The 18,555-nt window shown below is 26.8% G+C and overlaps 2 protein-coding genes across 2 annotated transcripts; one reads left to right on the top strand and one right to left on the bottom strand.

Moving 5' to 3' along the window:
- The first annotated feature begins 2,427 nt into the window (after window positions 1-2,427).
- On the top strand, window positions 2,428-5,408 carry LOC119674528 (pickpocket protein 11-like). Its single transcript, XM_038085671.1, has 8 exons — window positions 2,428-2,516; window positions 2,601-2,825; window positions 2,919-3,093; window positions 3,152-3,270; window positions 4,425-4,509; window positions 4,569-4,857; window positions 4,921-5,095; window positions 5,168-5,408. Exons 1-8 carry the CDS (start codon window positions 2,428-2,430, stop codon window positions 5,406-5,408), a joined length of 1,398 nt encoding a protein of 465 aa, XP_037941599.1.
- An 859-nt stretch (window positions 5,409-6,267) lies between these two features.
- LOC119685260 (ABC transporter G family member 20-like) lies at window positions 6,268-14,461 on the bottom strand. Its single transcript, XM_038099500.1, has 9 exons — window positions 14,372-14,461; window positions 12,266-12,509; window positions 8,653-8,812; window positions 8,334-8,596; window positions 8,176-8,269; window positions 7,696-8,108; window positions 7,415-7,634; window positions 7,139-7,316; window positions 6,268-7,078 (listed from the first exon to the last, which is right to left on the bottom strand). The coding sequence occupies exons 2-9, from the start codon at window positions 12,484-12,486 to the stop codon at window positions 6,324-6,326; spliced, it is 2,304 nt and encodes a 767-aa protein (XP_037955428.1). The 5' UTR covers window positions 12,487-12,509; window positions 14,372-14,461; the 3' UTR covers window positions 6,268-6,323.
- Window positions 14,462-18,555: the final 4,094 nt, after the last annotated feature.

The following is an 18,555-nucleotide window of genomic DNA, read 5'->3' as shown; positions in this document are numbered from 1 at the left end:
TATCTTTACTCCAGACATTTATTGATGTCGTAAAATTGAAGATTTACGACAGTACTTCCCCTGTCACTAATTTTAGATTACCATAAGAAAAAGAAGAAAAAAATAATAAAATTACTTATATGCGGCAAAATGTTAAACAAAAACAACCAAAAATGTTTTTAAACAACAATACCGAATATATAGGATACTAACAGCTGCGTGATTAAAAAAAAACAAGGAATATCTACAAATCGTAACTTAACAATTTCAATTTAATTTATTTTAATTTAATAAAGAAAACTTTTTAATTATATTATTATAAAGTTTATATAACATATAAATATTATATATATATTTAGATAAATATACATATACTGATAGTTACATTGATATATATATATGTATTTATACACGAAAATTCGTATATAGAATCTCCTGAATTTAAATGAAAACTTTTTTTACTTTTAAAATAAATGTTACGCATTAATAGTAAAAATCCACATTTTTCCCTAAAAAAATATTTTTTTCAATTTCAAAAAAAATTAAATTTTTAACAACTCGATCCCTTTAATAACTGATCCATTTTAACATATATATCAAAGTACTCATTTAGGAATCGTATTGTTGTCATTGTAAAAATTTAGATATAAGTATAAACCAATTTTTTGCATTTATTATAACAAAGTTTCGCTTATAATATAAGATATATAATCTTATTAAAAATTGATTCTAAGGTATAATTGATAGAAAATGATTTCTAACAATATTAAGATTTAAGAAGTCTAAGAAGTGGGCCAAGAAGTGGAAATTAGAAAAATAATTATAAATTTGCTATAACTCGCATTTAGCATTTAAAAACAATAAAATTAAATGAAATAAAATAAAATAAAATAAAATAAAATAAAATAAAATAAAATAAAATAACATAACATAACATAACATAACATAACATAACATAACATAACATAACATAACATAACATAACATAACATAACATAACATAACTTAACATAACGTAACATAACATAACATAACGTAACATAACATAACATAACATAACATAACATAACATAACATAACATAACATAACATAACATAAAATAAAATAACATAAAATAAAATAAATAAATTAAATAAAATTAAATAGAAATAAAAATAAAATAAAGTAAAATTAAACTTAATATAATAAGATTAAACAAAACAAACAAAATAAAATAAAAAAAATCTATATGTTGATGGGAACAAATAGAAGAGTTAGATTAATAGTGAGAATAAATAATTGGAACAATTTGATATCTGGCTATCAATGGCATTTGATGAAACTTGGAAATAATTTCATCTTAGGTCATACAAATTAGCGTTCTATAAAAAAGGATCGTGGAGACGACATTATTTTATATTTATATTATATTATATAAATATATATATATTTATACGATGTAATGTAGATGCGATATCTTTTTTAACAGGGAATTTAGTAATATATTTTTACTTCTTTAAATTTATGGTTTTTGTAGTTAAGATTTTCAGTTGTAAGTCAATTTCCTTTTCAAAACTAAATAATCTAAGTTTTACTAGTATTTACTACTTTCATATTTTCACAATATTTCTTTTGAGAAGAAATAATTTTTTAAAAATAACCTGATAATGAGCCAAAATAAAACGTAATAGCAATAAATTGTTTATTCTATCGATATTGACTTCGTAGATTTTCCCATAGAATTATTTCTATTTATAACATTCTTCGACATAGTATTATTTTGCCTACTTATACATGTCCCGCTTTTATTCATTAATTTCAGTATTTTAATCACTATTGGACTGATTTCTATAGCAAATGTATTTTGCCCTTGTTATATGTGAATGATAGAATTCTGATAGATGATAGAAAATCTAAGAAGAATGCAAATCAGAGTTTAGTGAATCTAAACTACCATTTTATTACTGTTTGAAGAATAAAAATATATAATTTAGATAACTTTTCTATTTCTAACCCCATTTTAAGTTCTTGGCGTTCATTTTAATGCCCATGCTTGTAGTGATCAGTTAAATGAGTACGATAAGATAATAACTATACTGGATTAATACAGATCAAAGCATAGGCATATGTTAAGGTGCTACTTATAATAAATAAATCCTTCAAATAAATAAATATACTTCCACTAAATGCAGTGAAATAATTATAGTAAAAACAATACAAAGCTTTGAAAGATTAATAGGTTTTGTAATAGCTTTGTGAATACAACATTGATAAGTAAAAGCTTATGTAGTTTTTGAATATTTAATAACGCACAATTGAAAACTACTTTAAATAATATTAAACATTTTAAATGATTTTGAATGATTTAGTTTACCTTTTACTGACTTTGACCACAGTTTTTCATTATGGTATAAAAGAAGGTTCTATCGCGAATAAATGCGATTAGTTATTATTGAAGCAGTGAAAAAATGAGTTTTATACGGAAATGTTTACTATGCATCACGGATTATTGCTCGAATTGTACATTAGCTGGACTCAGATACATTGTAAATCATAAGTAAGTGTAAAATCCTATATAGAATTACCTAAATTAATATATTACCTCTTGTTAAATTTATTGTAATGTTTTTTTTTTACAAAGATTACATATTACGGAACGTCTGTTTTGGTTTATCTGTTTTGTGCTCTCAGTGTTTGGATCCTATTCCTTAATTAGTGAGTACCAAAACAATTTTGAAAGTAAAGCCGTAAGCATTGTGTATGAAAGTCTCTCACCTAATAATAAAATAGAGTTTCCTACTATAAGTGTTTGTGATACTTACAGTGATGAACATGCAAGAAAAGATATTGAGGAATATGTACAAAAGTAAGTTGTTCATATAAATAAATAAAATTCAATTTAATTATTTATTGCAAGAAACAAGTGAATGAATTAATAAGTAACTAATTTTAATTAAAGGCTAGGTACAGATTTAAGTGGGGAATATAACTACGACATCGAAATGTTAGTTTCTTTAATTATTTATCCAACGGAACATCACGAGGGTCTATTAAGAGCAAAATGTACAAAATATTTAGAATGTAGTGAATGCGCACAATGCCCAACGAAGGACTATAGGAAACTTGCAAAAAGGGTACTATGGATGGTATATGCTGTACGCTATACTATACAGTGTACATTTTTATTTACAGTTTACATTGAAATGTTCTCAGCTATTCATAAACTGCTCTCTGTCAAATAAACCATTTGACTGCTGTCAATATTTTTTGCCTCTAATCACACCATTCGGGAAATGTTTTTTATTGAATTCCCTGCAAAATAATAAAATGTAAGTCACAATTAAAACTTTTTTACTCCAAGCTATAGAATTTAATTTTGTTTGAAAACAAAAGAAATCTAACATTAAATTAGGTCTAAAATACTCTTCACTCTGTACTATAATACTTCTTAATATTTATTAAAGAATATATACATTATTTTAAATTTATTATAATTATTTATTTATTTATTATAAGTATAATTATTTGTTACACTTGTGGGTATCAATTTCTTCAACAATTTATCTTTCGATCACATAAAATAGTTATCTCCTACAGAAGTAAATTATTATTTATAGCATTTTTTAGGAGCGAAAACTTCATGTTTGAAGTAAAACTCTAATTTATTTGCATACTTTTAGAGTAAGTGAATAAATCTCTCTAAAAATTTTTTTCTTTCTGTAAATTAACAATATATGATCGAAGATGTTAATAAACAATAAATATTCTTTTTCGCTTTTATAAATATAGAATAAATGATTATTGAAGAGTGTAAAAATCAGATCTTACTATTGAATTGTTTTCCCTTTATAAATAAATAATACATGGTTACCGACTTATTAGCTTATTGATGATATTTTGATATTTCTTCAATTTCTCCTACTTACGTAAGAGTCAATTTGAGTCTAAACGATCAAGTGTAGGATTTTTTAAAAAGTCAGAAAGGTTTTGCAATGTGAGAAGCTCTAGCATAACTTTTATTCACATTACTGAGTGTGGTTAAAAGAACTAATGGAATCAGAAATAATAGTCAAATAAGTGATTAAAAATGAAAGAGTTATATAAGACATGTAGATTATTATGGCATTTATTAAGCACACGTTATCGCTGATAAGCAGATATACAAGGGCTATTATTACACTCATGCCAGTCGGTACTAGCTTCTGGTCTATTAGAGAGTAGACAGTTAGTATGGAAATTTCTTACAATATATACTCTCACTACTGCATTGAGTAGAAAAGCAAGCCATTCATGATTTCTTTTGTGTACTCTCCATGTTTTGGAAGACAGAAACATCGTAGTCGATACATAAAATTTAATTTGTACGTATTCGCATTTTTACTCATACAATCTTTGACAATTGTTTGAAGGATCGCAATTTCATAAATATTATTAATTAATTTAAATTTTATTAAAATTTTTGAAGTGGTAGCGAAAGTTGGCTTGATACTAATATGGATCAGTCTAATGACGAACCTTTAATGGAAATAAGCATTAAAAGACCGATAAAGGTTAAAAGATTACATAATATAATATGTTATTTTTAATATTTTTGAGTATCAATACAAAGGTTAGTATTTTAAATAAGGAGGATTTACCAGTTAAAGGAATACAGAAGTTATCTTTTGTTGTTTTAAACACTGGAGAACAAAAAATTATTGAAATTCGTATTGATAATACAGTAAATGATGCCGATGTTCGCACAATATCTCCTGAATATAGAAAATGTCGATTTACTGATGAAGTTTTACCGAATACAGAATATAAGGTATATAGCTTTAGTGCTTGCTTAGCCGATTGTATACGTATACATCAATTACGAATTTGCAATTGCACTTTATATACATTTCTACCACTTGGTGAGATAATTAGAATATATAACAAAATATTAAGGAAAAATAATATATATTTCTCCATAATAGAAAAAGAATCAATCCAAGAATGCAATTTTGATGGTTACCTATGTCTAGAAAAGAATTCAATGGTTAATCCGGAACCAAAATCTTTAATGCCGTGGCCAAATAACAAATATACTTGTGATTGTTTGCCATCATGTACCGAAAGTGATTTTAATTTAATTTACGAATCCAGTTCAAGGTTTATTTAATATGATATTATATTAATCTTGATTTTCAAACTTATTATAATAGCGTATCTCTTATAATATAGAACCAATTATCCCCGGAGCTTCACTATTAAAATTCCAAAATTCCCAACGGAACAGTTCCGCAGGCAAGCACTACGTACGCAGCTCGATGTCGTTGTTACAATCGGAGGTATATTAGGATTATTCTTGGGCGCTAGCATATTAAGTGGTATAGAAATAATTTACCACTTTCTTATTCGAACTTTTATTAGTTATATATACACACGAACTGTAAGTGAAGAAATAAGTGTTACCATAATATGAATTTAATTAATTTTAACTTATTTTTGCAATATTTTTATGTAGTAGGTGCTATAAGCCAGTGATATGAGAATTTTGATTGTAACTTGTGGAAAATAAAAGAAGGAGAAATTATGACATATTTACCTAATAAAATATTCTAGCCAATTAATTTTCAAACCCTTATTGATTGTAATTTTTTTTCTTATTAATGCACTAAAAATAAATATAATTGTATGTGACAACAAAAATATGGGCTTTAATTATATTTTATATCCCACTGATTAGTATAATCTAAATAAAACTATAGTTTTATGTAAATTGCACACATTTTTCTGATTTATATTTCTAGACATCAGAATAGAAAAGTAAAAGAAAAAGTGCTTGCCAAAAACGATGTGCCATAGTGGAAGCTCTAGCGGAACTCATATTCGCACCACTTAATGTGCTTAAAAAAACTGATGAAATCAGAGACAAAAAACATCTAAAAGGTGATTATAAATAAAATAATCATGTAAAACATGTAAGTAATTATGGTTTGGATATAATCTCAAGCAAACATTATCGCTGAAATGAAGAAATAAAAAGGATATATCTAGACTAATGCCAGTCGATACTAGCTTCTGGCCTTTTAGAGAGTAGACGGTCAATATTTCAATTTCTTACAATATTCAACAAATAAACAATTTAAAATTAGCAATTTATTAAATTTATTTTATTTTTAATAGTTTTTAATAAAAAAAAATTTTTGAAGTATATAACCGGTACATAAAAAAAATTCGTAACATTAAACTAATACATTTCATAAATAAAACTGAATCACACAAATTTTTATTTAATATTTTATAATTTTTTTAAATATATATAATAGTGTCTATATACATACATTTTACCTTATTTCATAGTTATTCAAATAATTATTAACAACATTTTTATAGCTCAGCCTTTCTTAAATCTTAGTAAAAATATCGTTGAAATTAAAAATACTGCAACCCATGCAGATATTGATAAGAAACCATGATAAACGACAGGATTCAATAAACCCCATCCACGTTGTAAAATGGATCGTAATGATTCAGTTGGTTTTGTTAATGGTAAAAAGACGGTCAAATATTGTAATAAAGGATACATTCCTTCAATTGGCCATATGATTCCGCACAGCATAACTATAGGCAGAAAGGATCCCATTGCTACATAAGTTGCTGTTCTTTCCGTATCCACCGCGCAGGCAATTACAAAACCAAAAGACATTCCGCATAAGCCACTGAGCACACAAAGCGCTACTACTAACCAAATGTTTCCAACAACCGTTAATTCAAAGAAATAAAAACTTACTAATAACACAAAAGTACATTGACTTAACATAACCATAAATTGTGTCACTACTTGAGAGACTAAAATTTCTACACCTGTTATTCCAGCTACTAAACAACGCTCCAGCATTCCAGCATTGCGTTCAATCAACATAGCACCTGAAGTCATTGCTACGGATAGGAAAAAAATTATAGTTAAAATAACTCCAGGAGCAGCGAAATCAGTAAAGTTGGGATTTAAAAATCCATATATGGGATCATTCCAATTAACAGGAACACGACCTAAGCGTGGATTTAAATCGCAATCAGCTAAAATATTTTCTACAAAATCGAAAAATGAGTATTGTAGATCACGGTACAGCAAAGTAGAAATTTGTTGATCTGGAAATGAGAACTTATCAGTAATGAAGCTTTAAATATGGTATATGGTTAATAATTTACTTGACATATCTAATTGCACATCTAAATTGGAATTCTCAATAGTTATATTGTCAGCGTATCGACCATTTTCGATACGTTCTACCAAAGCCATGGAATAATTTTTGGAAAAAGTTAATACACCCCAAGCACGACCGCGCCTTACCTCTTCAATGGCTTCTTCATCAGAATTTAGATATTTCTAATATAATTACAAAAGAAAAAGTTCATTATAATATATTCACTCGCAAAATAACTTGTTGTTTTTTATAAATCCATAGACGTGATTGGTGTTCTTACCACATTCATACTTTTGTTTTGTATTAACATCCCAAGATAACGACAACTAAGCATGGTATGATTACAGCCGGCAATTATTGGACAAGATTGTTGGAATATCATTTCATTTGACATTTCATGGTTCGAAACAGCTATTTTCAGTCCTACTGGATCATGACCAATAGCATAACAGAAAAGTATGATTTGCATAACTGGCAAACCAATGATGAACGTCATTGCTCTATAAGAAAGCAAAAGATGTTAAAGACAAGAAATTGCTTAAGAATTAACATTTTACTCACCCCACGTTTCGCATCATCCATAAGAAATTTTTCCACATTAGTGCATGTAAATGGTGTTTACTTAAAACCAGTATATTCTGACAAAATGAAGAACGAGAGTCTCTTGCTACGGTTTGTGAAGCGGTAGAATCTACAACGGAAGTTGTATGATCTTTTGTTGCGGATGCCATAGATATATTATCACCAAATTCACCAGATATTTCAGCTGAATTATCAAATGCGGGGTTTGTTATAGCTGTAGCAGAAATTTGATTCATCACATCCTGAGCAATCGAAGATCGACGTCTTTTTCCCATATTCTGTTTAACTGCCAACTTAAGGAAAACTTCTTCTAACGAGGTAGCATTATGTTGTTGCCTTAACAGTTCTGGTGCTTCCTCCGCAAGCATCTTACCACCACGCAATAGCCCAATCTAAATTTTTCAATTTATATAATTAAAACATAAAAAAAATATAAGGACTATTTTCATTGTTCCTTACTAAATGAGCTTGAGAACACTCATCAATGTAATGTGTCGTTATTATCACAGTTGTGTTTCCATTTTTTGTTATATTAACAAGGTGATCCCAAATGCTATTAATAAGTTATTTATTTAATATCCATTTTTAATAAATTTTTAATTATGAAAAAATTTTACTTCTGTCTTAATACTGGATCCACACCTACAGTAGGTTCATCTAAAATTAATAACTCTGGTTCTTGAAGTAAAGCCGTTGCTAAGCTTACTCGACGCTGTTGACCGCCACTTAATGTTTTAACAAATTTTGAACCATAAGGTAGATTTAAAAGTTTTAGTAAAAATTCTGTTCTATCCGCGATAGCAGCGCGTGACATTCCAGCTATTAAACCAAAGTAAATCAATGTTTCAGCCATTGTAAATTCTCCATATAAAGCAAGTTCCTATTAATATCATATTGTTAAAAAAACTTTCTAAACATTAATTATGAAGAATTTACTTGTGGCATATATCCAATTCTTGGACCAGGTACTCCGGAGCCCGGGGATCCTGGTCTTCCACCAAGTACCCAAATATCGCCAGAATTTAAACGCCGTCTACCAACTATACATGACAAAAGCGTTGTTTTTCCACATCCTGAAGATCCCAATAAACCATATCTATGAAAGAATCAAACTGTTTTAATGTTCTTGAATTCAGTTTAAATTATAAATAGATTGATTTTTTACTGCTTCATACCTTTGAGCAATATCTCGAAGTGGTTTAACATTAATCTTCTATAGGTACTCGATGAAATGGATATCATAGTTCGTTAGATAAAATAGAAAGAGAGGGTTCTTAAAGCACATTTAAAATACCTATATAAATGATTAAAGCGTGCAAATATTGCAAAAAATTCTTATGAAAATTGATTTTTCTTGAAAAGGAAAAAATATAATAATCTCATTGAGATACCCTGTAAAGATATAAATCTTACAAAACGTTTGCTGATAGATTAAGAAGTCATGCTGTGATTACGTGTATTTCCAGTATCACCATAATATCCTTAACTAATATAATGGTCGTCAGAAAATTTATGTAAACATATATTCACCTAGATAGGTAGGTCATACCAGGGATCCCAAGGGATCCATTTAGGCCATAGGCTCATTGTATTATCGTATAATTAAAAAATTAGGGGTTAGCACCACTTAGAACCTTTGCCTAAGCTTATATTATATATTCACCTAAACACATACAATTTTTTTTGATTTTCGAGTTGACTACCTCGACTACTGATTTCTAAATCCAATTTTATACATTCCTATTTCATGACTTCCTATATTAGAATTGCCATGTATGCATGTGTATGACGGTGAACATTAATATGAACTTTAAATGCAAATTTGAACTTTAATAGGTTTTAAAGAGAACAGAAATTATTTCGCTTTCTAAATAGTCTACTAGTATATTTTTTATTGTACGATTAAAAAATTTTTAATTAAAGATTTTATTTTTTGCTAGTGTATGAAATAAAATGGTGACCTCATATTACTTTATTTTTCTACTCGGATAAATTTCATTAGGTAATAATAAGATGGTAATACAACCCAATTATTTCATTACATTTTCTTGAAGGAACGCATTTTCATAATTTTAAAAGACAAGTGTCTAACTATAAGTCAGATGCATATTCGCTTCCATTGTTTTATTCATCATATAATTAAAACTTGTTCCTTAAATTTTCTACTTTGTTAATAATAAATTCTATATTATGTTTTTAATGCATATATTTGAAATATTATACAATTAAATATAAATAAAAAAAATAGCAACACTTTCAAGGTTGTCTAAAGTATAAAATATGTGAAACTAAAATAATGAAAAGGGCAAAAATGTCAAAAATTCAGGAGTTAATAAGTCTTCATTTCGTAATAGGAAACCACTTTTGCATGTATATTTTTTTTTAATTTTTATTTTAAATGCAAACTCAGGTTTTCAGAACTTCAGATTTAATATTATAAAAATATATATTTAGGGTGAGCGAAAACTTCTGCGACCCAAAATAGAGCATATATCATATATAGAGCAACATATGACATATATATATATATATATCATATATCATAACATAATCTATCATTGCAAATATATATTTTTGATTTTGTAAATAATACAAATAATATTTTTAATAATTTTTGTAATCACTCGACCTTAAATACTTGCATAAATGGAGACAAAATACAATAGTGACTACTTTTGACTAAAGCAAAGTAATGCTTTAGTGAGTACTATATTCAAAATATATAATCATATTGCAAGTTGAAGTTGTACTAACTAAAATTTGCTGGGACTGGATGCTATCATATGTAACAACAAATATGTGGGTGGCCGATTTCAAACATAATTGTACCAGTTTAGTTTATAGAAACTATTCTTAACGGTTCTGATCAAAAATGACGCCACTAATAAAAATATTGAAACAATACATCGAATGGCATTGGATTATGATTAAATAAAAATTCGATATCTTTATGAGACCATAAGTACTTTACTGTGACTGCTTTTCAATAGTGCTGTGTAAAGATTGAGATTAAGAAAGCGTGTTGCATTAGTTTTGACTGACCTCGGATAACAAACACTGTAGCTAAAACAGTACTAAGAATCTCTTATGTCGTTGTGGGGCTTCGATTGGTAAATCGGGGGTAACTTTTTCAATCGATATTCGCTTTTAGTATAATTTCTCGAGCTTATTACTCTAGATATATTGCCAGAGTAGCAAGATTTTTCTGAAATGTTAGATTGTTAGAATTACTCTAAAAAAGATCGATTAAGCAACAAAATTTTACAAATCGAGAGTAATTCTGGATTGAATACAGATTTACCAAGCGAAAACGCCATTAGACTAGTTTATATAAATCAAGTTGGACTTTTATGCAGATTGAAAAATAAAGGACAACTAAAATACTGCACAGAAAGAAGTAATAGAGCTCCCAAGAAGGCATAGACTGTGTTGTTAACTAGAAAGAGCGTAACTACTATTTTTGGACACAGTAACAACATACTGCTGATCGACTACATGAAAACAGTCGACTATGTCAAAAATATCTAGGGCATACTATTTAAAATTACTAAATTAATTCAAGTTCGTAATTACAGAAAAGCTTACTCATCACCAACGTATTGGCTAACAGTTCATCAGTTATTAAAATTCAAGAATTATTCGTCATATCTGTTTAAAGTGATTATTTTCTATTTCTAAAGTTAATAGAAAAAGTTGGCAGTAAAATAATTCTCACCTAATAAAGAGGTAAAATTCGTTTTAAAAGATCTTCATAAATATCTTCAAGATGACCTTGATGAAGTGGACTATTTATAGTGGATAAGTAAGCAGGAGCATTATTCGGAATAGTATATCGAATCAGCTAAGATTGTCATAAAATACGTAACAATAAAAAAGTTAAAAACCTTTTTTTTTAATTTGTGATGCAAAACTTTTCAAACACCCCTGGTTACATTCAGTCTAATATGAAATTATCCAAAAAAAACCGACATTTATTTAAGTGTAAAATCTGTTTTATTTGTTTAAATTTTACTTAATTTAAATGAATGTTGTACTTTAAAGCGAAAATTTTGCTGATATTATTTTTCGCTATATATTTGCTGATCTCAAAATTAAATAATAAATAATGCTTATAGTCATTATTATTTACAAAAATCTAATACGTGTTTATACATAAACAAATAAAATATTTCGTCTACACATTTGTGTTATAAACACTTTATTGTTGTAATAACTTATTAGAGACATTGACCTACATTATGTGGTTATTTTTTTATTTCATTTAAACGATATGGTAGAGGTCATTGTTCTGGTTTTATTTTCTTTATAATTATTTAAATTCAATTTATTAAATTCGCAAAAAATAAATAAAAGGAATTTAAAATTAATTAATAGTACTTCATTGAATTTTTTTTATTTTATTATTGTACATTATTTATTTTACACATATATTTAGGAAAAATTCAAATATTATAAGTAAATAATTTTTTTTTTATAATTACATATATATCTATTTGGATACAGCATATTTTATCATATTTACATACACATTTTATTGTACAATACTTACATAGATCCCTTTGGAACCGTCATGTTGAGGCCCTCCAAAACACAATTTGGATTTTTTTTACTTCCGTAAATTTTATATGCCTTGCGTACACAAATCGCTTGTTGCTGATTAATGGTTGTTGTTGAAGGCTGCGTCATAAACATTTCTCGACGCTTACTGTTAGCTGTTTCAGCATTACCAGTGCTAACTGGGCTAACTGTAGACATAGTGACTACGTCCATTGCGCACAACTAATGAAAATTCACTGTGTTTTAAAAAAAAATTATTTTATTATAAAATAATGTTTTTTTTTATAATATGTATTAATTTATTAATTTAATTTTTTTTTATTTTTTATTCTTCATTTATAACGAAAATTAATATTTTCTTTTAATTGTTAAATTTATGTATACACACCAAGATATAATTTTTTTTATTATAATATACTTATTATTATCACACTTTATTATAACACTATAAATAATAAAAATATTAATTAATATATACTATATGCATTTTTTTATTATTTTGCAATTAATGTTCTTCAATATTAAAATATTTGCAGATTGAAGAAAAAATTTTATACCGAAATGTTTACAGTCTATTTTTTCCACTATATTATTGCACTAGACATGCATAATAAATATAATATTCCTTGTATGTTATATATATTACTTTTATTATAAACTATAATGTCACCAAAATTTGTCAGTCATGTTTTTGGCCTTGAAGCATTTACAGATATAAAATGCACAATGATAACCGAGTTCAAAAAATCTATTTTATATACTCTATTATTGTACTGTATATAATAATACTACTCGTACATAATATAAATTTTTTTTTTTTTATCATAATGCGACATAAAAATGTCAGTTATAGTTTTCAGGTACTTCAGTGTTTCTAAATCGAATGTATAATGGTGTATTCAAACTTGTAAAATCTATTATATACACCATATGAAGGGCTTATTACTGAAAGGTATCTAAATCATTTGATGTCAATATTTGGATTATCAAAAAAGAACTACTTTTCGTATATACTGTTGAATATAAGAACGTGTTAAATTTGTATGATAGCCATTTAGGGAAGTATCCTTACGATCTGTTCTTTTCTGCATTTCTCAGTCTACCCTTTGAGCAAATGTTTCTAACTCTTAACTCTAGAAATTCAAAACATTGACTTATGTATATGCCTTTCTGTAATGAGTAGTTCATATATATTATTAGCACAATTTAAATTTTTTAAAATTTGTTTTATAAAGAGGTTTTTGGAACAGTAGTGAACTATAACAACAAAAAATCCATTTTATATTATTTTAATTAATTTAATTTTTGGCTGACCGTGCAGCTGTGTCGAGTACTGCCAAATACCCTACATCAGTGGTCTTAGAAATAATTCTTGTATTTAATTATTCGTGAATAATTTTTCAAGCCTGCAAGTATCAGGAATCGAAGTCGTGTAAATTTGTTTTATATTTTAAGTGTCGAACATAAATATACGAAATAGAACCGTTTAACAAATTTTATAATTTATTAATTTGATAATTCATTTTGATTATTTCTATAACTATGTAAATAGTCTTTTAAATGTTGTACATATTATTAACCACATTTTTAGAATGCATGCAGGATTGCCAATATTATATATTCTCCTGGACTCAAATCTTGACTATGCATGTTCATGTATAGTACAACAATATAATATTTGAATATAAAATTAATTACAATAAAATTTTTATTTTAAAATGTGGACTTAAAGCGTAAAAAATTTATTTCACTTCCAACACAATAACATAAACGATTTTACTTTTGTTTAGTATTTCAATTAATGTATATTTTTTTTCAAAAATTTTTTTTTATATATAACACATTTTTTTTTATTAATTACTAAGTTTAACTCATTTCCACATATCTTATATTATTTCAAGATCAAACAAGAATGAAGTTTTAAAGTCCAGTCATTAACTTGCAGAAGTTGTTTTTTTTTTGTAATTTTGTTTTTAACTTTTAAGCAAGTTCATTACCGAAGACTCTTAAGGTATATAATATAAATTATTTAAAAAAATTATACAAGACCGAATATGTTCTCTTTTTAATATTAAACCAGTTTTAATGCGAAACTAACCGAATAATAGGCTCTATGAGGAGATATTCAATCTCGTTAATTCTAAAACAAGCTTAGAGTTTTTTATACTGAGACGACGTTGCATTCGCAACTAACAAACGTTGAAGACTAACCTTTTAGGACGGCCAAAACTTACTTAAAACCATCAAATTTAAAAATTTTGACATTTGCAAAGAAGCAAACAACGATTTTCGATTCATTGTCAAAAAACTTAGTTCATAAATATACATTTCTGTTTATGGCATTCATTTAAATAAATGTAGACTGAGATAAAACAAGTTATCTTTACCCGCTCTGCTTTTTGATGATTAATAAATAAATTAACATATGTATATAAATAAATATTCATACATATATTCCTATATGTAAAGTTCGAAATGATCGCAAACACTTGATTAAGTTAAATAAGTACATACGTCGGTCATAAAAGGTTACCCATATTATTCTAATTTTTATACCCTTCACACATTAGTGTGAAAACGATATAATAAGTTTGGTAAGATACTTGTAACGTAATGAAGGTGATAACAAAATAATTGCAGAGTTTTTTCGTCATCAAAACAGTAACGCTAAGCTAAAAGCAGCAGTGACTGCAAGCATTAGTACGAATATAAATTGAAAACTCATCGGTGGCAGCGTCTCCATTTGACCCATTTGGTATTTTAAACAAAACATTTCAGTACAATGTTTAATTGATGCGATGGGACCAAAATTTCTCAGTAAATAGTAGTGATGTCTACTGCATTAAATTCTTTGTGGATAGCCAAGCAGCTATTAAGGCAATCAAATCATACTGTTCATCATCCGAAAATAGTCTAGAATGCAAGGAAGCTATGGCCAGACTGGCCTGCAACCGCAGACTCTATATGAACAGGATGGATTCCTGATCATAAAGGCATAGAGAGAAGTAAGACAGTTGATGCTATTACTAAAACTGGCGCAAGACTTTCAGAGGGCCAAACAAATAACTCAGACCTCTGAAACAAATACATAAACTCCTGGATGAGCACATGACAAGGAGAGCAAAGTAAAGGTAAAAAAACTCATACCTGTACTAGAAAAAGTACACAGAAATAAATTATTTTTTAATATGGTAGATCTGTACCGAAGTGTTCGAACTGTGAAACAAGCTAGTCCAGATTTTTTCCTGCATACAGTTCTTGAAAATAATAATTGTTTATTTTTAAAATAATAATTATTTATTTTTAAAAATTGGAAAATATAAAAATAAGAGCTGTTCATGTACAAATGTGTATACACTATAACAATTTGATGCAGTACTTATTAAGGAGTGATACAGAGTTATTTATTTTGTTCTTCCTAAAGTAAATGTAAATAAAATACATTTGTGATTAAGATTTAATTTAATTATTAATTCGATATTGTTCATAGACGTTGCCATTTGGTGTGAAATACTACATCATTCAAATATCCTTCACGTGACATCTTAGAGTACTTTTCGGCACACAGCTGGCATCAGTCCAGCTATAACTTGATGGGTGGTAAAATGTCGAGAGATTGAATATTATTTGCATAAACATAATCCTTTGCCATGCCACACAAAACAGTTCAGTAGCGACAAATCGCTTGTTCTTGGTAGACACATCACTTAAAAGTTTGTCGGGCAATAATGCCACAACAGAACGTGCTATGTGACTTGTGGCACCGACTCGTTGAAATTACAGATATTTCAGATGTATATTTTTTATTTCCCAAGAAAAAAAAAATTTTCAATATTTTTTTTTGCTGTAGGTGGAATGCATCGAAAGCGACAGTGTGAGATTTGAAGATTTACACAGCAGTGTGGAAACTTAATTTCAGTAATTATGGGAAAGAGATGGGAGCAGATACCCTTAATACCTAATATTCTGGGAAAGTTAATTAAACCAACTTAAAAAACCATATAAGTAGTACATCTTGTAATGGAGGTTTAAGCCCAGACAAATAGAAGAAGATAGGAACACGATTAATAAACAATACAATGAACACGAGAAAGGGTAGTGTAAGAATATTTATATTTTTGAAATATAAGACCAGTATTAAATACTTTTAAATTAACACACATAAGATAAAATAAATATGATAATACAAATGATGAATTTCACAAAGCAGGTATTTACTTGCGATGTAATATGGAAGAGTTTGAAAATACAGTATTTGCTCTGTTAAAAAACACTTTTCTTTATAATAACTATATTGAAATGTAAACACAATTCCAAACGAGAACAAAGTTCTAAGATGTAAATACTAAGGTCATATAAGTTTTGTTTTTTAAAAAAGCTATATTAGATAAGCAGTAAATAATTAATATTTTTTTTAGTTTTGAAAGTTAATTGGAAAAATTTAATACTGGTTTTTAAAAATTCTCTACTTTATAGTATCACTTTAGCCGACCGTAAAAATGCGGATTAACCCTATATTTTTACCAAAACAGAAATAGAGTATTTTATTTTATTATTTTAGTTTATTATTTATTTTATTTTTCATTATTAATTTATTAAAAGTTATATTAAAACAAATTTAAATAAATAATACAATTATTGTTCTGAAGAAAATGTTACAATTATTATTAAAAATATATATCTGTGTCATGTTTAAAAAAAATACTGCATTTATTTATTTAAAATACTTTTACCGAATTTGTGTAATATCACCACTTCTCTTAATAATTGAAACTATTTTTATTTTATTTTATTAATTTTTTTTTTATTTTGGAACTAGTTATATTTTTATTTTTATATTTGAAACTATTTATTTTAAATTCAATAAGAGTTATTGAATAGAAAAATAACTAAAACATAAACAGAATTTGAAAAGTATCTTTTTTTCTACAGATACTCTTATATCTGTGCATTATATGTTTACAGTTAATAACTGCAGTCAATCATTATAAAAAGTATAATTTAATTAAGTATTACATAAAATGAAATAATTACTTGTTACTAACTTAAGTGAAGAATTGCCTTACGTAAATGTGAAGAAAGTTTTTTTTAATCAGAAATAAGGGTACACGATCTATGAACCGAAAATATACTGGTGATATTATTTCTATAGATTGAAAAATATGTATACTCCTGAAGATAAAAAATGCTATGTCGTTACTAAAAATTAAATAGATCGGTTAACATATAAACTTAATGGATGTACTCAAATTGATGCAGGTTTCTATTTTGAGTGTGTTTATTGTTAGTGAATTCTTTAAAAATTTATATGAAGTGTATTTATTGTTTCGTAAAACCGAAGATAATGGAATAACTTAAAACAATAGAATATTTAACAAAAGTGTATTTATAATATATAATGCAGTTAATTTAAATATTTTTTTTTAATTTTTATAAAAACTCATGAATAAAAAAAAAACTAAAAAAATAACACACAGTTTGAAAAATAAACAGCTGATAAAATCTACAAAAATGAATTTTGTCAATTAACTTAACACATAACTCTTGTTTTTACAGATATTCTTATGTACTGTGTATATTTATGTGCAAATATATTTGAATAAATAACTGACATCAATCATTATAAAAAGTTTATATCAATTAAGTGTTAAGAGTTTTTTTTTACTGTAAAAACAGCATTTAAAAAAAAAAGAAATATAGATAGGAATATACTTCTTTCTTAACTTACTACTACATATTTTAACCATACTCGTATATTACAATAGCGATAGTATCTTACCGACGATTATCGTGATATACTAAAAAATATATTTTTTGTTGGCAATGTTTTGCACTGTACTAATTTAATTATAAGAGCATATAGCAGTAGATAATATTGTCACAGAAACAATCTATTCTCTAATCTCCCCTGGATACGCTACTGCAGAGAGAAAAATTTACCGAGAAAATATGTGAACTAATCAAATGAACCGAAGGTTGTTTTTGCAAAAAGATCTTTCATAATAAAATAAGTAATTAAATTAATGGTATAGTTCATCAGTGGTAAAATTTGCGAAATATGACTATTACTTATATGCAATAACACTGCCATAGTACAAACGTTGCAATTAAAGAACCTCGTAATATGTTATCATGATTTGTTTTAAATTAATATTTTTCTATTCTTGCTTAATATAAAAAGTGTTAAATATAAGGTATACTCCACTAGCGGTATAAAAAGTTTTTCGAACATATAGTATTTTTTTATATACGAGCAATACGATCATATGTGAAATTTCTTAG

This window comes from Teleopsis dalmanni, chromosome 2 (assembly GCF_002237135.1).
Source record: "Teleopsis dalmanni isolate 2A chromosome 2, ASM223713v2, whole genome shotgun sequence".
Classification (NCBI taxonomy): domain Eukaryota; kingdom Metazoa; phylum Arthropoda; class Insecta; order Diptera; family Diopsidae; genus Teleopsis; species Teleopsis dalmanni.
This window is presented reverse-complemented; position numbering and strand designations above follow the sequence as displayed.